Here is a 21,213-nt window from a genome sequence, read left to right as displayed (position 1 = left end):
AACTGGACGAAAAAGCTATTACCGGATGTAAACTTTCCCCAAGAAATGCTATAGAGCACAATCTCTTGTTATTTTCAGCCGTTTTCTACAAGTCAGTAGCATGAGGGCTCACCAGTTGGCGTTAGGTGCTGTAAGGTCACTGTCATTTGCTATAGTCTGGTCTGTGAGCACGTAGAATTTTGTCCAATGACTCCAAGCTACCCATCCTTATCGCTCGCGCGTAATTATGTTGCTATCGCGCTCGCACACTCACTGCGATATAATTATGCGCGAGCGATAAGGATGGGTAGCTTGGGGTCATTGGACAAAATTCTACGTGCTCACGAACCGGTCTTTAGTGGCGAAGACAGTGGCACCAACTGAGCGCTGAAGCGGTAGAAGGACTGTGGCATTTGCAGTCACTAAGATGGCGTCACTTGAGTAACGTCACTGTCACTTGCTTGTAGCGCCAACTAGTGAGCGCTGAAGCGGTAGGAAGATTGTCACATTTGCAGTCACTAGGATGGCGCCACTGTAGAGTTAGGTCACTATCTCTCGCTTTTCGACTGCCAGCTATCTACTTGAAGTCATCAGTCCATCGAGCAGAAAGAAAGACGCCCAGTATTAGAATGACGCGACAAAATTAGTCGTCCCTCTACCAGCATGTAGAGAAGTGTCTCCTGCAGCCGTCTCTGCTGATGAAGCGCGCCTGCGGACTCTGCGCGGCCTCCCGCGACAAGGCCTGCCCGCGGCCCGCCGCGCCCGAACTCGAGGAGGCCTACAGGTAGACGGGAAAATTCCCACCTCTCTTTCCCACCGCTGCAACTCCTGTGTAGCCAGGATCTACAGCTTGACCGTCTCAAAAGCCCAACCAAGGAGGCCTGCAGGCTAGTTGCTATTCATACTGCTTCATACAGCATCATTACAGCCAATGAGATACTACTACGGGACGGGACTATTCCCACCTCTCTTTCCCACCGCTGCAACTGGACAAAAAAGCTCCTGCTGGACGAAAAAGCTACTACTAAAGCCCGGTCGCACACTCACTGCGGGCGCCCGTCGCACAGTCGCGACAGCAACATAATTACACGCGAGCGATAAGGATGGGTAGCTTGGGGTCATTGGACAAAATTCTACGTGCTCACAGACCAGGCTTTAGTAGCATGAGGGCTATGGTATTTACACTCACCAGTTGGCGCCACTGTAGAGCAAGGTCACTGCCAACTGGTGAGCGCTGAACTGGCAGGAGGACTATCGCATTTACACCAAGATAGTACCATAAGGAGGCCTAAATGTCAGTCAGTAGCATGAGGATGGTAGATATGGTCGCTGTCATTTGCTAGTGGCGAAGACAGTGGCGCCAACTGAGCGCTGAAGCGGTAAGAGGACTATGGCATTTGCAGTCACTAAGATGGCGTCACTTGAGTAACGTCACTGTCACTTGCTAGTGGTGCCAACTACTGAGCGCTGAAGCGGTAGGAGGACTGTGGCATTTGTAGTCACTATCTGCAGTCACTAAGATGGCGCCACTGTAGAGTAAGGTCACTGTCACTTGCTAGTGGTGCCTACTGGTGAGCGCTAAAGCGGTAGGAGGACTGTCACATTTGCAGTCACTAGGATGGCGCCACCGTAGAGTTAGGTCACTATCTCTCGCTTTTCGACTGCCAGATATCTCCTTGAAGTCATCGGTCCATCGAGCAGAAAGAGAGACGCCCAGTATTAGAATGACGCGACAAAATTAGTCGTCTCTCTACCAGCATGTAGAGAAGCGTCTCCTGCAGCCGTCTCTGCTGATGAAGCGCGCCTGCGGGCTCTGTGTGGCTTCCCGCGACAAGGCCTGCCCGCGGCCCGCCGCGCCCGAACTCAAGGAGGCCTACCGGTTAGTCGCGTGAGGGCTCACCAGTTGGCGCCACTGTAGAACAAAGTCACTGTCACTTGCTAGTGGCGAAGACAGTGGCGCCAACTGGTGAGCGCTGAAGTTTTTAGAAGACTATCGTATTTAAACCAAGATGGCGCCACTTTAGAGCAAGGTCACTGTCATCACCAAGATGCCGCCACAGGGAGGCCTGCAGGTCAGTCGCATGAGGGCTATGGTCTTACTGGTCGCTGTCACTTGCTAGTGGCGAAGACAGTGGTAGGACGACTATCGCATCTGCAGTCACTAGGATAGGAGGCCTACAGGTCAGTAATTTTACGGCGCCACTGTAGATAAGGTCACTGTCATCACCAGGATGGCGCTACAGTGAGGCCTACAGGTCAGTAGCATAAGGGCGGACTTAATGCTTGTCAGTTGACCCCACTGTACAGTACGCTGCTTGGTTCACACTCTGCCTTCATTACAGTCTCAGACGTCACGATCGCCCGGTTTTTGACAGTGACTGTCAGTTATCTAGGGCAAACTACTACTGGACGAAGCCGGGTAGATTCAAAAAGTGTCACAGACTTACCGGTCACCCATCCCCGAACTGGCCGCGCTTATAATTCCTTCAGACTCGCGACTTAGGAAAACTACTACTCGCCACTACGCTGCCCGCGATAAAATTACACAACTAGTCAAGCTCTCTACCACAATGTAAAGCGGTCTCTCCTGCAGCCATCAGTCCATCGAGCAGAGAGAGAGACGTCCAGTATTAGAATGACGCGACAAAATTAGTTGTCTCTCTACCAGCGTGTAGAGAAGTGTCTCCTGCAGCCGTCTCTGCTGATGAAGCGCGCCTGCGGGCTCGGCGCGGCCTCCCGCGACAAGGCCTGCCCGCGGCCCGCCGCGCCCGAACTCAAGGAGGCCTACCGGTTACTTGCTGTTCATACTGCTTCATACAGCATCATTACAGCCAATCAATCATGATCAATCTGGATCAATCTGGTTATGAATCAAAATCAATCTGGTCTGTGAGCACGTAGAATTTTGTCCAATGACCCCAAGCTACCCATCCTTGTAGCTGTCGCGCTCACACACTCACTGCGGGCGCCCGTCGCACAGTCGCGACAGCAACATAATTACGCGCGAGCGATAAGGATGGGTAGCTTGGGGTCATTGGACAAAATTCTACGTGCTCACGGACCGGGCTTTAGTGGCGAAGACAGTGGCACCAACTGAGCGCGGAAGCGGTAGGAGGACTGTGGCATTTGCAGTCACTATCTGCAGTCACTAAGATGGCGCCACTGTAGAGTAAGGTCACTGTCACTTGCTAGTGGTGCCTACTGGTGAGCGCTAAAGCGGTAGGAGGACTGTCACATTTGCTTTTTGACTGCCAGCTATCTCCTTGAAGTCATCAGTCCATCGAGCAGAGAGAGAGAGAGACGCCCAGTATTAGAATGACGCGACAAAATTAGTCGTCTCTCTACCAGCGTGTAGAGAAGTGTCTCCTGCAGCCGTCTCTGCTGATGAAGCGCGCCGGCGGGCTCTGCGCGGCCTCCCGCGACAAGGCCTGCCCGCGGCCCGCCGCGCCCGAACTCAAGGAGGCCTACAGGTAGACGGAAAAATTCCCACCTCTCGTTCCCACCACTGCAACTCCTGTGCAGCCAGGATCTACAGCTTGACCGCCACAAAAACCCAACCAATGAGGAATACAGGCCAGTTGCTATTCATACTGCTTCATACAGGATCATTGCAGCCAATGAGAGACTATTACTGGACGGGACTATTCCCACCTCTCGTTCCCACCGCTGCAACTCCTGTGTAGCCAGGATCTACAGCTTGACCGCCTCAAAAGCCCAACCAATGAGGCCTACAGGTGAGTCGCTGTTGATACTGCTTCATACAGCATCATTGCAGCCAATGAGATACTACTACGGGACGGGACTATTCCCACCTCTCGTTCCCACCGCTGCAACTGGACGAAAAAGCTATTACCGGATGTAAACTTTTCCCAAAAAATGCTCCAAAGCACCAAAAAATACATATGTCTGCTTTAATTGTCATCATCATTTCAGCCATAGGACGTCGTGACTGCTGAACATAGGCCTCCCCCAATGATTTCCACATCGCCCGGTTGGTAGCGGCCTGCGTCCAGCGCCTTCCTGCTACCTTTTCGTCGGTCCACCTTGTGGGTGGACGTCCCACGCTGCGTTTTCCGGTACGCGGCCTCCACTCCAGAACCTTGCTGCCCCATCGGCCGTCAGTTCTGCGTACTATGTGCCCTGCCCATTGCCACTTCAACTTGCTAATCCGTCGGGCTATGTCAGCGACTTTAGTTTGTTTTCAATAAATGTGTGATTCAACACCCTGTATTTCTGCCTACAGACAATTCCAAGTGGCGAACTACAAGTGCCTCTGCGCAGCCATATTGATCATGCGGCCGGAGGCGAAGTTCTATCAGTTTCTGTTCAGCCGCAACGTATGGGAGAAGCTGTTCGATTGTGAACAACAGTGGAAGCTGCCTTTGAAGATGACTTGGGTAAGTGTGTACTCGTATAAGAGAAAGATCATGAATGGTGGTATATTACTTGGGTAAGTGTCTCGCTCGTATTCACAATTTTTATTTTATTTTATTTTTATTTATTTCACAAACATTACTATGAGGTCTCACAGTGCGCGTGGACGCACAGGGTGACACACAAACCGATCACAGAGCTCTATTTAACGCTGTGCGTTCGATTTGCTGCTTCACTTAAGCAGGCAGCGTTTGTGGATACGGGCGTTTGTGTATGTGTTAGAGAGATAAGATAGAGGGAAAGAAGTGATAGAGAGAGGGCAAAAAATGAGTGAGAGAGGAGATTTCATGCTCATTATTAGCACGAAAGCATGCTACTGTTGAGAAATTAATAGCATGTGTGTCGAACCACTACTAATAATATGCATGCTCATAAGTATGACATTTTGTGAGCGTAACTACCTTAAGTGCCCTTAAAAGAGCTAACCTACTATAGGACTAGCGCTTAAATCGGTTCAGTGGTTGCCGTGAAAGCAAGACAGACAGACTAGAGTTACTTTCGCATTTATAATATTAGTATAGCCTGACCAGGAACATAAAAACCCTGGCATAGAGGCGCGTCAATTGCATTTGATAGTGCAACACTGAGTACAGTCGTACCTGTGTTAAATTAATAGGCTAACTTTATGTATCAGGATTCAGGATTACGGGCTAATTTGATATTTTCATAAATTAACGAAAAAATATTATTATAGGTAACCTGGTTTAAATAAATGAAATGAAACCATCAATCGAGCTAGTAGGATTTATTTTATTATTCATCAATAATCAAATTCAGAACTTGAATATTCAACTGCAATGTTTGCTCATGAACGCTTCAAACTCGGTACTTCTTTCCCAATTCCATAAAATTCAACACTTAGAAAGTGACAAAAAATTTTAAAATAGGTAGTTGAAACAAACCACAGCTAATTTTCATAGTGGACTGTACTATGCGATAAACATGTCAGTCAATTTGACAACCTTTGTCGGAAACATTATTCAATGAAAATATTGTCCGAACCCTGAGTATTTCTCTTCGACAAATACTTTAACACATTGTGAACCACTTTTCTTTCACGACTATAAAAATATTTTAGTAATTTAATTAACTAAATCAATTGCGCACATTTAAAATAAAGTTTGTTTACACTTTGACAGCAATAGACTGACATGCAAGGTGACATGTCAATGAAGTTTTCAGTTACTGTTGCCATTAAAAGAAATTAGTACCATTAGTTTTCCGCAAAATGGCGAGGGTTTTTATGTTCCTGGTCGGGCTATATAGTATTAGTCCTTGAAAGTTTCCGCTATGGGCGCTGTACAATCCGTCATATAATGTCACTTTTTAACGCAGTATACATCGAATGTGTTTGACGTAAACTCACACTACGCTCCCTGTAATAAATAATTTTAATTCCATTCCAGTCGCAGCAAAAGACCATCCACACAGTGGTCGACAGTCCTACCAGTCGGACTAGCGCTACTAGTGCCAGTAGAACTACCAGAACTAGGATGTTTCTGAGGACGTTATCCGAAAACCCACTGCAGTTCGATCTGATGGATACTGATGAGGAGCCTCCGGTGAGTCAGTTTTAAAATAAATCATCAACATCATCATTTCAGCCACAGGACGTCCACTGCTGAACATAGACCTCCCCCAATAGTGACTGAGTTTCTTGCGCTGCTTCTTCTCAGCACTGGCCCATTTATTGTCCCGAAGCAGTGGTAGGGTTAAAATTGGGACGTATAAAAGTGCTTTTTAAAACCCTATTTGCAAAAATAAATGAGTTTTTAATGATCCATCTGGCCCGGTTGGTAGCGGCCTGCATCCAGCGCCTTCCTGCTACCTTTATGAGGTCGTCGGTCCACCTTGCGGGTGGACGTCACACGCTACGTTTTCTGATAAATGGCCTTCATTCCAGAGCCTTGCTGTCAGTTCTGTGTACTATGTGCCCTGCCCATTGCCACTTCAGATTACTTGAGTTAATATTTAAATAAGACATTGTCCAAATAACTGCATAACTAATTTTAAAAATTAGTCATTTAAGTACATAATTATAGTGTGATTTATGATGATATATTGTTAAGGGCTGATTTTTCAACCGTCGGACGTCGTGTCTTTCGTCGGACGTCATCTTTTAACTCTGGAATATTTCCCATACAGAAGCTGTCATAAAAACTCATTTATTTTTGCAAGTAGGCTTTAAAAAAGCACTTTTACAGGTCCCAATATTAACCCTACCACTGCTTCGGGACAATAAATGGGCCAGTGCTGAGAAGAAGCAGCGCAAGAAACGCAGTCATTATTGTCAGCCTCCTTTTCAAGGGTTTACAGTCTTTAAAGTATACAAATTATAGTCATAAGTATTGATGCGAGCTAGGTAGTTAAACATTCCAAACATTGTCAATAGGCCAATTTTATTCATCAGTTTGATGATTGGATAATATGCATATTATCATCGAGGTTTAAAATAACATCGACCATTCCTCTCAGGAAAACTCCCACGAAATCGAACTAGTGGACAATGAGTTGAACTCCCAAGAGTGTGCGGACACTGTGATGGGTCTACTACAACACGCGAGCTCTCTGCACCATACTGGATGGGTGACCGCGCTCGCTGAAGGATTAACAGGGAGCGCGCCGCTGGCTCAGGTAACACACTGATGACACGATGAGACATGTCAACACTAATGACACATAACAATATTAGTGACATACACCAACACTAGTGACACACTCCAACACTAGTGACACACTGCAACACTAGTGACACACTCCAACACTAGTGGCACTCTATCACTAATGACTTACCCCAACACAAATGACATATTCCGACACTAGTGACTTACCCCAATACTAGTGACACTTCAACAATAATGACACACTCCAACCCTAATAACACACTGCAACACTAATGGCACACCCTACAACTAGAGTGTTCAGACACTGTGATGGGTCTACTACAACACGCGAGCTCTCTGCACCACACTGGATGGGTGACCGCGCTCGCTGAAGGATTAACAGGGAGCGCGCCGCTGGCTCAGGTCTGTCGACACACCTTAGCACTGATGACACAGGTCGACATTAATGACACAATGACACACTCCAACACTAGTGACGTAATGACACACCCCAACACTAGTGGCACACGCTAACACTAGTGACTCATCCCGAGACTGATGACACACCCTAACACTAATGACACACCCCAACATTAATGACACATCCCAACACTAATGGCACAACCCAACACTAATGACACTCCCCAACACTAATGACACACCCCAACACTAGTGACACACGCCAACACTAGTGACACGTTACATCAATAGTGACACATCCCAACATTAGTGACACTGCAACACTAGTGACATACTCCAACACTAGTGACATACCCCAACACTAGTGATACACTGCAACACTAATGACACACCCTACAACTAGAGTGTGCGGACACTGTGATGGGTCTACTACAACACGCGAGCTCTCTGCACCACACTGGATGGGTGACCGCGCTCTCTGAAGGATTAACAGGGAGCGCGCCGCTGGCTCAGGTAATGACACGATGATACATGTCAACACTTATGTCATAATAATGACACACTCCAACACTAGTGACACACGCCAACACTAGTGACTCATCCCAAAACTGATGTCATACGCTAACACTAATGACACTCCAACACTAGTGTCACTCCAATACTAATAACACACTCCAACGTTGATAAAACACAACATTAATGACACACTCCGACACTAATGACACACCCCAATACTAGTAACACAACAACATTATTGACACATCCCAACATTAGTGAACTCCCAAGAGTGTGCGGACACTGTGATGGGTCTACTACAACACGCGAGCTCTCTGCACCGCACTGGATGGGTGACCGCGCTCGCTGAAGGATTAACAGGGAGCGCGCCGCTGGCTCAGGTAATGACACGATGACACACGTCAACACTGATGACATACCCCAACACAAGTGACCCACGCCAACACTAATGACATTGCAACACTAATGACACACCCTCAGCACTAGTGACACACCCCAACATTAATGACACACCCCAACATTAATGACACATCCCAACACTAATGGCACACCCCAACACTAATGACACTCCCCAACACTAATGACACTCCCCAAAACTAATGACACACCCCAACACTAATGGCACACTCCAACACTAGCGACACACCCCAACACTAATGACACACGCCAACACTAGTGACTCATCCCATGACTGATGACACACGCTAATACTAGTGACACACCCCAACACTAGTGTCACACCCCAACACTAGTGACACACTCCAACGTTGATAAAACACAACATTAATGACACACTCCGACACTAATGACACACCCCAATACTAGTAACACAACAACATTATTGACACATCCCAACATTAGTGATGCCCCAATATTAATGACACACCTCATCACTAATGACACACCCTACAACAAGAGTGTGCGGACACTGTGATGGGTCTACTACAACACGCGAGCTCTCTGCACCACACTGGATGGGTGACCGCGCTCGCTGAAGGATTAACAGGGAGCGCGCCGCTGGCTCAGGTCTGTCGACACACCCTAGCACTGATGACACACCCCAACACTAGTGGCACACGCTAACACTAGTGACACAACAACACTAGTGACACTCCAATACTAATAACACACCCCTACATCTAGTGACACTCTTGAACACTAGTGACACACACCAACACTAGTGACACACTCCAATACTAGTGACACACTCCAACACTAGTGACACACTGCAACACTAGTGACACACTTTAACGCTAGCGACACTCTCCAACACTAGTGACACACACCAACATTAGTGTCATACCCCAACACTAGCGACACACTCCAACACTAATGACATTGCATCACTAGTGACACACCCCCAATATTAGTGACACACTCCAACACTAGCGACACACTCCAACACTAATGACATTGCAACACTAGTAACACACCCCAACACTAGTGGCACTCCTGTTCACTAGTTACATACCGCAACACTAGTGACATTGCAACACTACTGGGGGTGTCCCAGTACTAGTGACACACTAACGCTAATAACACACTCCAACACTAGTGGCACTCCTGAACACTAGTGACACACACCAACACTAATGACACACCCTACAACTAAAGTGTGCGGACACTGTGATGGGTCTACTACAACACGCGAGCTCTCTGCACCACACTGGATGGGTGACCGCGCTCGCTGAAGGATTAACAGGGAGCGCGCCGCTGGCTCAGGTAACACACTGATGACACGATGAGACATGTCAACACTAATGACACACCCCAACACTAGTGACACACGCCAACACTAATGACATTGCAACACTAATGACACACCCTCAACACTAGTGACACACTCTAACACTAATAATACACTCCGACACTAGTGGCACTCTTGAACACTAGTGACACACCCTAATACTAATAACACACCTCAACACTAGTGACACCCCAACACTAATGACACACCCTACAACAAGAGTGTGCGGACACTGTGATGGGTCTACTACAACACGCGAGCTCTCTGCACCACACAGGATGGGTGACCGCGCTCGCTGAAGGATTAACAGGGAGCGCGCCGCTGGCTCAGGTAATGACACGATGACACATGTCAACATTGATGACAATGACACACTCCCAAGACTGATGACACACGCTAACACTAGTGACACTCTATCATTAATAATGACTTACCCCAACACTAGTGACACATACCAACACTAGTGACACATACCAATACTAGTGACATATACCAACATTAGTGACACACCCCAACACTAGTGTCATACTCCAACACTAATGACACACCCTACAACTAGAGTGTGCTGACACTGTGATGGGTCTACTACAACACGCGAGCTCTCTGCGCCACACTGGATGGGTGACCGCGCTCGCTGAAGGATTAACAGGGAGCGCGCCGCTGGCTCAGGTAATGACACGATGATACATGTCAACATTGATAACAATGACTCACTCCAACACTAATAACTACACATCAATACTAATGACACACCCTGACACTAATGACAGTCGAACACTAGTGACACACGTCAACACTAGTGACTTATCCCAAGTCTGATGACACACGCTAACGCTAGTGATATGACCCCAACACCAGTGACACACCCCACCCCTAATGATATACATTAACACTAGTGACACGTTCTAAAACTAGAACACGTCCCAATTTGTCCCAAACGACAGATTGAACATTGATCCGTCTCAACCCAAGGATACACCCCAAAACACACCACAACACTAATTTCACACCCAATACTAATGACTTATGAAAACAGACATCTTACAGAAATATCAACTCGAAACATGAAAATTAAGACAGTTGTTTTGGTATTAATCGATCTATTCAGTCAACCTGGGGAGATTCCCATATTTCCCACCTCTTGTTCCCACCGCTGCAACTCCTGTGTAGCCAGGATCTACAGCTTGACCGCCAATAACCCAACCAGCGATGGCCAAGTATGTCCCGGGGGAAAGTTATTCTGTCATTGGACCCGCAACGAAATTAGTCAGAAAAACATAGGAGGAGTTCGAAGTTAAGGTTCGACTCCAGGGAGATGACAGTTGTTTATAATAAAAGCTATATTGTCCCCGCAGATGGTATGCAACTGCAGGGAGGCGTTGAAGCCTCACGCGGGCGTCCTCAGAAGCCCTCTTATAGAAGTGATGGCGACTACAGCTAGAGAGGACAACGGGAGGAAACTGGTCAACAGCCTGCACGTTGATATTGTGAGTTTTGATCGACTTATGCCCGATCTCACCATCAATCCCTAACTTTTAAGTAACCCCTACGAAAAAATAATACCATAGGGCACAGAATAATAATAAGTACTACGTACAGAAGTTTTACTTCGCGAAGGTATTTAAAAAAATGTATGCTCAATGTCATTAACAATATGGTGTAATTTAGCCTGTCTCAAGAGTCAAGCACCATTTTGTTGACAAACGTCAGTGATCGGCACTGCGCCGAAGCTATAGGGCTGACTTCGGTAAAATGATGAAACTCGCGGAGATAAACAGGCCTGATAGGGGTAACTTTAAAATTAGGGATTGATGGTGAAAACGGGTATTAGGTACCGGAAAGAGCAGCGTAGGGCGTCCACCCACAAGGTGGACTGACGACCTCATAAAGGTAGCAGGAAGGCGCTGGATGCAGGCCGCTACCAACCGGGCGATGTGGAAATCATTGGGGGAGGCCTATGTTCAGCAGTGGACGTCCTAAATGATGATGATGATGATGATGATGATGAATTGACTTTTTATACGTGTCTTAACTTATCTTCAGACTTGCATCATAAAATATTAGTTCACAGCGTGACATTGCATGGTAGTGCCTTTTATAATAAGCTGTATAGAACGATATAACAATATGACTTTAAAATATAACGCACGCGCCTACTTACTTTAGCCTTTTTTTTGGAGTATTTTTATTACTATTTTTTGTTTTATAACAAAACTGTTGAACCTTGTCGTCACCACAATATGTTGACAGTTCATATTATCTAAAAAGTGTTTCCTCTTTCCAGCTGGAAACCCTTCTCCACTGGAAAGATACACCAGACCTGCAACCATCTGAGCACCTGAACTCAGCCATAGAGTATCTCATCAATACATGCATAGACAACCACGGCTATCCCAGCATGATGAACTGGCTGGCAGGTCTATTGGACAGGAGTCTGGAAGTCTATGGTAGACTGGTGACAGTTCCGTGGAGGTGCTTTGAGAGTTTTCTCACTGGTAAGTCTGGTAGAGCAAGCAGCGCCTTCCTGCTACATTTATGAGGTCGTCGGTCCACCTTGTGACTGGTACTGGTAAGTGTATCCGTAAACGAAATAAACCGTGATGGATTAAGGTCACTTACACCTTTCGCGCGCTATCAACCGCGAGGCGAGGCGTTTACGTTACGGTGCGGATAAGTGTGCGTTGCAGTACGGAGTTTCGTACAAATAATATTGACCGCCTCGAGTTGATACGGTTACGATTCGTTATCGGGTTGAAAAGTGTTCTTCGTCCTTTAGCAAGCTGAAGTGGCAATGGACAGGGCACATAGCATGCAAAATTGACGGAGCACCTGAACTCAGCCATAGAGTATCTAATAAACACGTGCATAGACAACCACGGCTATGCCAGCATGATGAACTGGCTGGCAGGTCTATTGGACAGGAGTCTGGAGGTCTATGGTAGATTGGTGGCAGTGCCGTGGAGGTGTTTTGAAAGTTTTCTCACTGGTAAGTCTGGTAGTGCAAGCAGCGCCGCGCTATCAACCGCGGGCGAGGCGTTTACGTTACGGTGCGGATAAGTGTGCGTTGCAGTACTTAGTTTCGTGCAAAGAATATTGACCGCCTCGAGTTGATACGGTTACGATTCGTTTTCGGGATGAAAAGTGTTCTTCGTCCTTTAGCAAGCTGAAGTTGCAATGGACAGGGCACATTGCATGCAAAATTGACGGAGCACCAGAACTCGGCCATAGAGTATCTAATAAACACGTGCATAGACAACCACGGCTATGCCAGCATGATGAACTGGCTGGCAGGTCTATTGGACAGGAGTCTGGAAGTCTATGGTAGATTGGTGGCAGTTCCGTGGAGGTGCTTTGAGAGTTTTCTCACTGGTAAGTCTGGTAGTGCAAGCAGCGCCTTCCTGCTACATTTATGAGGTCGTCGGTCCACCTTGTGACTGGTACCGGTAAGTGTATCCGTAAACGAAATAAACCATGATGGATTAAGGTCATAGCAGACTTATCGACCCGGAAAAGGATCAACACGGTTACGCACTTACGCCTTTCGCGCACTATCAACCGCGAGGCGAGGCGTTTACGTTACGGTGCGGATAAGTGTGCGTTGCAGTACTTAGTTTCGTGCAAAGAAATTGACCGCCTCGAGTTGATACGGTTACGATTCGTTATCGGGTTGAAAAGTGTTCTTCGTCCTTTAGCAAGCTGAAGTTGCAATGGACAGGGCACATAGCATGCAAAATTGACGGAGCACCTGAATTCGGCCATAGAGTATCTCATCAATACATACATAGACAACCACGGCTATGCCAGCATGATGAACTGGCTGGCAGGTCTATTGGACAGGACTTTGGACGTCTATGGTAGACTGATAGCAGTGCCATGGAGGTGCTTTGAAAGTTTTCTTACTGGTAAGTCATATCATCATCTCAGCCATAGGACGTCCACTGCTGAACATAGGCCTCCCCCAATGATTTTCATAATGGCCGGTTGGTAGCGGCGGCATCCAGCGCCTTCCTGCTACCTTTATGAGGTCATCGGTCCACCTTGTGACTGGTACTGGTTACTGTTATAATTGAATTAGAAATGAGGAGATACGTAAACGAACTACAGCCTGACCAAGTGTTGTAAGAAAATCGAGTCTTAAAGTCTAGAGCTATTTTTGATGATTCGAGTCTTATAAATAAAACTTAGAGGTCAGGTCCTTCAGATTTTGAGTCTTTTGTAAAAGACTCGAGTCTTGTCAAAAAGAACTTAAATGCTGAGTCTTTTTACTTTTACTTTTTTAGTAAACACGTATTGTAAACGAAGTTTTTTTTTAAGAACTAATGACTGCATCCTCTAAATCCATAGCTGTAGTTTAAAATAAATAAAAAGAACTCAAATAAATTACAAGATTCGAAAGGACTCAGAAGACTCAAAGAACTCCTAATCTTGGGAGTAGACTCAAGTCTAGAAATTAAGACTAAAAGACTCGAGTTTCTTACAACTCTAGAATGAAGTGTGTTTTTAAAAATATGTATTTTTCTTATAGTCGTATGGTGTCAAATACAATTAATTTTTATTTCCATTTCCAGTGCGCGAAAAACAAAAAGCAGTACTACGCATTCTTCTAATTGTAACCAAACACAAAATACACATTCCCGAGCTACTACCCGCATTAATAGCTTTGGAAGAAAGACATTGGCACGAGATCAAGTTGGCCGAACTGTTTGGCCAAGCGTTGGCCTGTGCGAGCGAGACGGAGCGACCGGTCTCTAAGTACAGACAGTTCATGGACAGACAGAGACAGAAGGAGGAGATTGATTCTTACGTTAAGTTGCTGTATTATGCGCAGATTGGAAATCCTATGATATGTGACGAGTATCATTTCAAGTAAGTGTAGCGGCCGCTTGCGACTTCGTACGCGTGGATCCCACTTTACCCCCTTAGGGCTTGAATTTTGCAAAATCCAGTCTTAGTGAGCACCTACGTTCTAAAAGGAACCCCCATGCAAAATTTGAGACTCCTAGCACTTGTAGTTTCTGAGATTTCGTGATGAGTGAGTCAGTCAATCAGTGACCTTTAATTTTTATAGATATAAGATATACGTCTAAACTGAGTCAGGGCCAGAGGTTTAAAGCAAATGTTAAAGCAAATAATTCTAGTGCCAGAGGTATAGGAGTGGTACAGGAGGGGTGACATATGTCGTGATAAAGCATACAAGTCTGACACATCTGAAGTCTCGCTGACGTTTGTCTTCAGAAAAACTCCCTCCCGTGTCTTTTATATATATCTTGTCTATACTGACCTTTATATCTTTATTTTTCCTTTTAAAATTTGACAATTAGTCCGTACTATTTAATACAATTTTTTAATTTCTCTTCCAGAATGGTCCTGCAACTAACAGCCAGGGTAGTAGGCCACACGAAGTCCAAATGCCTCCGCATACTATCCACCTACATATCCCACACCGAACAGACGGAATTGCTGTCTACCCTCGACATCTGCAGTCTCCTCAGAGAGCTGCCTTCAGAGAGTCTGAAGCTGGTGTCAGATGCGCGGTGCTTGACTCGAGGGAGGGTGGGGAGACAGGTTATTAATTATTAATTTAATTATTGCAAAAAACTGATTGATAATTTTCTAAGTGGCTGTGGCCTAATTCACGTAACAAAACTTCAACGACATGCAAGTGATTTGATCGCTGGAGTCATCTTTCGTATTCACGTGTTAGTCTTTGTTTCGATTTCGTATTTATGCGTATAGCCCGATTTTGTTTCGATTTCGTTTTTATGCGTATTCAATCGTTGCCTCCGCGGTATTCACCTATTACCTAGTTTTTTTTTACTTTCACATAGCGCCATCTAGCCCCAAAGTAAGCAACTTAATGCTTGTGTTATGGGTGCTAGTTTAACGAATATACTACTTAGGGCTGATTTTTCAATCGTCAGATATCTTTTATCTGAGGAATAACCTTGTCATTTTGACATATTTCCCATACTAAAACTGCAATGTGCCAAACTTATTCTTTAGTTAAAAGTTATCCGACGATTGAAAAATCAGCCCTTAATATACTTTTTTAAATACATAGTAACACCCAGACCCGTCACAGAAATTAAAATTCATCATTTCAATTTCTGCCCGGCCGGGAATTGAACCCGGGACCTCTCGGCATAGTAGTCCGTTCTGAACCACTACACCAAACGGCCGATAAACACCGACACAAACGTTGCGATCCTATCGAGTAATCGTTCTATCGAAATGATACGTGAATACGGATTTAGAACTGTTTTTCAATAGGTCTACTAAACTTCAACGAGATTTTGACTGTGTCAAACGTAAATTAGGCCACTGATAAAAGTAGCGGGAAGGCGCTGGATGCAGGCCGCTACCAACCGTGCGATGTGGAAGTCATTGGGGGAGGCCTATGTTCAGCAGTGGACGCCCTGTAGCTGAAATGCTCTGTATGTCTAACGTTTTTTGCTGAATAAAATTATTTTCTTTCTTTCTTTTTAGGTGGTGGGCGGGGTGGTGACGTGTGTCAGTCACAGTGACAGGGCTGTCAGGGGACTTGCTGTGACGGTGATGTTGAATGTTTTTGAAGGTAAGTTATTTGATTGCAATCACACTTGATGTTAAATGACACGCAGTCTAGGATGGTAAATATCTGCCCTGTAAGTGCCTAATCACTATCGCCTTGAAAAGGCCCGATTGTAGTGTTTGGGAAAGACAGTAGCAGGCAACGAATTCCAGTCCCTAGCTGTTCGCATAATAAAAGAGTTTTCGAAACGCTTAGTGTGAGCTAGTGGAATGTCGTTTCTGCAAAAAACAGGATGTGTCCATAGGAACATAAAAGGGCTTTTAAAAAATAAATCACTCTTCGGCCGTATAAAGCAACTTTATTGAAAAAAAAAAACGAAATAACTACTATTATACTTTTTTTTTGTACCGCCTTAGTTTCCCTGCTCGACTTGCGGTTTACTGGTAGAGAATGCCACCCGGCATCAAGTTCGCCCCTGTACTTCAGTTTTATGTGAAAAAGTATAAATAAACATATTTTTTACAGATCTTTTCGGCCCAAAATACGGCGAACCGTCAGCTAAGATTCCAAAATCACACCCGAGCAAAATACTACACAACATCGAGTCACCCGATACGTATACTAGCTCCGTTATTGAGAGTATATCACTGGCTGTGACTGATAGTGATGCGGGTATAGCTAGTAACGCGAGAGAGAGGGTAGCCAAGTGTTTGAACGGAGACGATATGAAGATCAGGTGAGTGGTGGTTTTTTTTATCCACAACGAGGAAGCTCTTGGCCTGTATCTCACCTGATGATAAGTGACGATCAGGCCGAAGGTGGAAGCGAGCTTCACCCGGAATCCTCAACCACGGAGGTTCGTTCGTTTCAGCTAAATGACGTTCACTGCTGGACCAAGGCCTCCCACAAGGATTTCTACCATAGAGATATAGAGAGATGCCAACTAATACGCAGAGTTCGAAACTCAGTGTCGCATTAGAAATTAACACACACAAAGAAATCAAAATATGTGCTAATTAACCACTGCGGTATCAGTACTCAACGTTAGATCTTTAGTTTTACGCAAGCAATATAATCTGTTTACATATGACGTCGCTGCTGTCATAATGAGGGCTATAGTTTTAGCGCTCACCAGTTAGCGCCACTGTAGAGTAAGGTCCTGTCACTTACTAGTAGCGAAGACAGTGGCACCAACTGGTGAGCGCTAAAGTGGTAGGAGGACTATCGCATTTGCACTCATCAAGATGGCGCCACTGTAGAGTAAGGTCCTGTCACTTGCTAGTAGCGAAGACAGTGGCACCAACTGGTGAGCGCTAAAGTGGTAGGAGGACTATCGCATTTGCACTCATCAAGATGGCGCCACTGTAGAGTAAGGTCCTGTCACTTGCTAGTAGCGAAGACAGTGGCACCAACTGGTGAGCGCTAAAGTGGTAGGAGGACTATCGCATTTGCACTCATCAAGATGGCGCCACTGTAGAGTAAGGTCCTGTCAATCGCCAAGGGTGCCAACTGTTAAGTATAAAAACGATAGCCCTCATTGCTTACGCGAGCAATGTGTTCTGTTTTTGGGCATATTGCTGCGACACCGGCCCCGCCCCCTTGTCACATCTCCCTTTAGTTTCTGTGATCTGTGATTTCTACGTGTACTAGCTCCGTTATTGAGAGCATATCGTTAGCTGTGACTGACAGTGATGTGGGTATAGCCAGTAACGCGAGAGAGAGGGTAGCCAAGTGTTTGAATGGGGACGATATGAAGATCAGGTAAGTTATGGTTTCTTTTCAGCTAAAAGACGTCCAGCTAGAAGAATAGTACGCAGAACTGACGGCCGAAGGGGCAAGGTTCTGGAGTGGAGGCCGCGTGCCAGAAAACGCATCGTGAGACGTCCACCCACAGGATGGACCGACGACATTATAAAAGTAGCAGGAAGGCGCTGGACGCAGGCCGCTACCAACTGGGCAACATGGAAAGCATTTTGCATCTCATCATTTCAGCCACAGGACGTCCACTGCTGAACATAGGCCTCCCCCAATGATTTCCACATCGCACGGTTGGTAGCGGCCTGCATCCAGCGCCTTCCTGCTACCTTTATGAAGTCGTCTGTCCACGTTCTAGGTCTTTACACGTTCACTATTTAGTCAGGCTAGTTTCCTAAAATGTTTTAGCCCGTCATTATATTATCAAAAAATATTGAACACGTATATTTTATTTGTCAATCAAACAAGTAATTACGAAGTACTTCTTCTCAATCGGTACATTCTTGTCAGAGTGATCGTGGGCGTCATTGTGAATCACGATGAGTGATGTTCATTACGAAGTTATGATGCGTTAAAATTCCGAGTGACGTCACAAAGTGCTACACTTTTAAGCACTCCTTGACGTCACGGGCGTCTTCTACCCAGGACACATCCCTATTATAGTAATTGACTTTCAGACTAGCAGAAAGCTTCCTCATATCGTTCTGCATGCCAGCCACTATGAATAAGAATCGAGAGCCGTCTGTCTGTGCGTCGGCCTTCTTCGACCTGCTATTCAGAGGCCTGAGGGGCCAGGAGAGGTTTAAACTCGCTAAACTGAGAGAGGAAGCCTTGGATTTCAGGTAAACTTGATTTTAATTTGTATTTGACTTTTAAGCATTGCCCGTGTAATTTTTTTATGTATATTTGTTCCTGAGAATCTTAGGCTGAATTGCACCAACTTACTTTAACCGTAACTATAACAATAACCGGTGCTTTTTGTATGGAGTTTGACAGATTTTTTACGTATATTAAAGCTAAAGGAAGATGTTGCATGCAACTCAGCCTTAGAAACAACCGAACAATGTAACATGTACTTAATATCGCATAGTGTGTGCTAGATATGCAGTTGTAGATATGAAAAATTCTGTCTCCACCATCAGGGATCCACTTTCGATGTCTTCAAAGCTGATAACGAACACAAGGACGTATCAAGGCTCCTTTTTGAGTACTATGGGAAAACGAGCCCGCATTAAACTAGGTAAGACTGATTTTTGTAATTTGAACTTTATGCCATCTATGGTAGGACTGAAAATTGATAAATAAATTAAATTTATTCTGTTTTCAGATGAAACTCAAAGTGGTATTAACGTTCAAATACCAATCGATGACATCTTAGGATCGTTTCTATCGTTTGCTAAGGTAAGATTTTATTATTTTGTGTGAATCACGTCAGCGAAGACAGCGTATACCACAGATACAAATCTTTGCTTATGTTAATGGCCTCAATTCTCGTTGAGCAACCTATAAAGCTGATTGGGCCATATCAAAAATTCAAAACCTTAACATCGAACTCCTCTTATGTTCTTCTGATTAATTTCGTTGCGGGTCCAATGACAGCTTAACCTTCCCCCGGGACAAACTTGACCTTCACTGGTTGGGTTATTGGCGGTCAAGCTGTAGATCCTGGCTACACAGGAGTTGCAGCGGTGGGAACGAGAGGTGGGAATAGTCCCGTGTAAGCTTGTGGCGGCTCAAAAACGGGACTATTCCCACTTCTCGTTCCCACCGGTGCAACTCCTGTGTAGCCAGGATCTACAGATTGACCGCCAATAAAATGGCGGCTCAAAAAGTAATTTAATCATATTTTCCTATCCAGGACAAGCCAGACGTGTCTCTCCCTCTGCGTCGAAGTATCCCGCATGATTCTCTCCAGCGGTCGCGGGTTCGACACCCGCTCGAGCCTGTCGCGACAGGTGTACGGCACGTTGACCGCATTACCATCTAAGATCATTAGATCCATGCAGGCCAAACGCTTCACTAGTTTAGTTAAAAACCATTGAATTCTCAACAGATTTGAGTCATGTTAGAAGCTTGTGGTGTCTTAAAAAGTAATTTATAGCTCGCGTAACGTGAGTTGAGGCTACCTACACTAGCAGAGATTTGTATCTGTATACGCTGTCTTGCGTAGTCGGACTGACAAGTGCTTTCTGTCTCGCTTACAATCATTTAACAAGAGCGAGGTAACTAGTGTAATGTATTGTTTCTGTTTTGTATTCAAACTAGCGACCCGCCGCTGCTTCGCACAGTTACAATGTATTATACTTACTTGAAAACCTTCCTCTTGAATCACTATCTAATAAAAAAAAACCGCATCAAAATCAGTTGCGTAGTTTTAAAGATATAAGCATACATAGGGACAGACAGCGGAAAGTGACTTTGTTTTTACCCGACTGCGCCAGAAGGAGGGTTATGTCTTTCGAGTGTATGTATGTATGTATATTTCTTTGGCACGGCCTACAGCCTAAACGGCTTGACCGATTTTAGCGTGAGTGGTGTCGTTAGGCGACATAATGTCTTAAAAAACATTTTTTTTCTCAAACCTATCGAGTGGGGTATCCAAATAAAGGGTTTTTTAAGTAGCTTACAAAAATTTATGTTATTTAACTAAAAAGATTAAAATTTCATTAATTTTTACGCAGTTGGGTTTTTTTATACTATGTAATGATATTACAGCAGTGTGAGTACGTGTTAGCCTCAATTCTCGTTGAGCGACCTATAATTTATCTTTGTTTAATAATAATAATAATCTTTGTTTATTCCTCTTATATTCTAGGACAAGCCAGACGTGTCTCTCGCCCTCTGCGTCGAAGTATCCCGCATGATTCTGGCCAACGGTCGCGGGTTCGACACCCGCTCGAGCCTGTCGCGACAGCTGTGCGACATGTTGGCATCGGTCGGCGATGGTACTCCAGTAGCGGTCGAGATGGCGAGGCTCATGGTGGATAATATGAAGACTGTTATTGAGTGAGTTCATCATCATCATCATTTCAGCCATAGGACGTCCACTGCTGAACATAGGCCTCCCCCAATGCTTTCCATGTTGATCGATTAGTAGCGGCCTGCATCCAGCGCCTTCCTGCTACTTTATGATTTCGTCGGTCCACCTTGTGAATGGAATTCCTACGCTGCGTTTTCCGGTATGCGGGAACCTTGCTGCCCCATCGGCCGTCAGTTCTGCGTACTATGTGCCCTGCCCATTGCCACTT

At 45.4% G+C, this 21,213-nt stretch overlaps 2 protein-coding genes across 2 annotated transcripts; both read left to right on the top strand.

The window, feature by feature from the left end:
- Window positions 1-2,027: 2,027 nt before the first annotated feature.
- LOC135085885 (uncharacterized) lies at window positions 2,028-7,588 on the top strand. Its single transcript, XM_063980671.1, has 7 exons — window positions 2,028-2,051; window positions 2,648-2,779; window positions 3,328-3,449; window positions 4,223-4,376; window positions 5,820-5,975; window positions 6,889-7,047; window positions 7,538-7,588. Exons 1-7 carry the CDS (start codon window positions 2,028-2,030, stop codon window positions 7,586-7,588), a joined length of 798 nt encoding a protein of 265 aa, XP_063836741.1.
- Window positions 7,589-12,573: 4,985 nt separating this feature from the next.
- Window positions 12,574-20,975, top strand: LOC135085884 (uncharacterized). The gene is made up of 9 exons (XM_063980670.1): window positions 12,574-12,685; window positions 14,268-14,565; window positions 15,060-15,252; window positions 16,186-16,273; window positions 16,736-16,946; window positions 18,643-18,807; window positions 19,108-19,205; window positions 19,293-19,366; window positions 20,781-20,975. The coding sequence occupies exons 1-9, from the start codon at window positions 12,589-12,591 to the stop codon at window positions 20,973-20,975; spliced, it is 1,419 nt and encodes a 472-aa protein (XP_063836740.1). The 5' UTR covers window positions 12,574-12,588.
- Window positions 20,976-21,213: the final 238 nt, after the last annotated feature.

The sequence above is a fragment of the Ostrinia nubilalis genome, chromosome 30 (genome assembly GCF_963855985.1).
Source record: "Ostrinia nubilalis chromosome 30, ilOstNubi1.1, whole genome shotgun sequence".
Taxonomy (NCBI): domain Eukaryota; kingdom Metazoa; phylum Arthropoda; class Insecta; order Lepidoptera; family Crambidae; genus Ostrinia; species Ostrinia nubilalis.
This window is presented reverse-complemented; position numbering and strand designations above follow the sequence as displayed.

What these genes read in the sequence shown, in the direction of transcription:
- LOC135085885 (XM_063980671.1), top strand. Translation starts at nt 2,028, where the DNA reads ATGCCGCCACAGGGAGGCCTGCAG. An exon ending in AGGCCTACCGGTTACTTGCT is followed by an intron (nt 2,780 to 3,327) that starts GTTCATACTGCT and finishes TCTCTCTACCAG; the next exon opens with CGTGTAGAGAAGTGTCTCCT. An exon ending in GGAGCGCGCCGCTGGCTCAG is followed by an intron (nt 7,048 to 7,537) that starts GTAACACACTGA and finishes CCCCAACACTAG; the next exon opens with TGGCACACGCTAACACTAGT.
- LOC135085884 (XM_063980670.1), top strand. Translation starts at nt 12,589, where the DNA reads ATGATGAACTGGCTGGCAGGTCTATTGGACAGGAGTCTGGAGGTCTAT. An exon ending in TTTTGAAAGTTTTCTCACTG is followed by an intron (nt 12,686 to 14,267) that starts GTAAGTCTGGTA and finishes TTCCATTTCCAG; the next exon opens with TGCGCGAAAAACAAAAAGCA. An exon ending in GGAGACGATATGAAGATCAG is followed by an intron (nt 16,947 to 18,642) that starts GTGAGTGGTGGT and finishes ATTGACTTTCAG; the next exon opens with ACTAGCAGAAAGCTTCCTCA.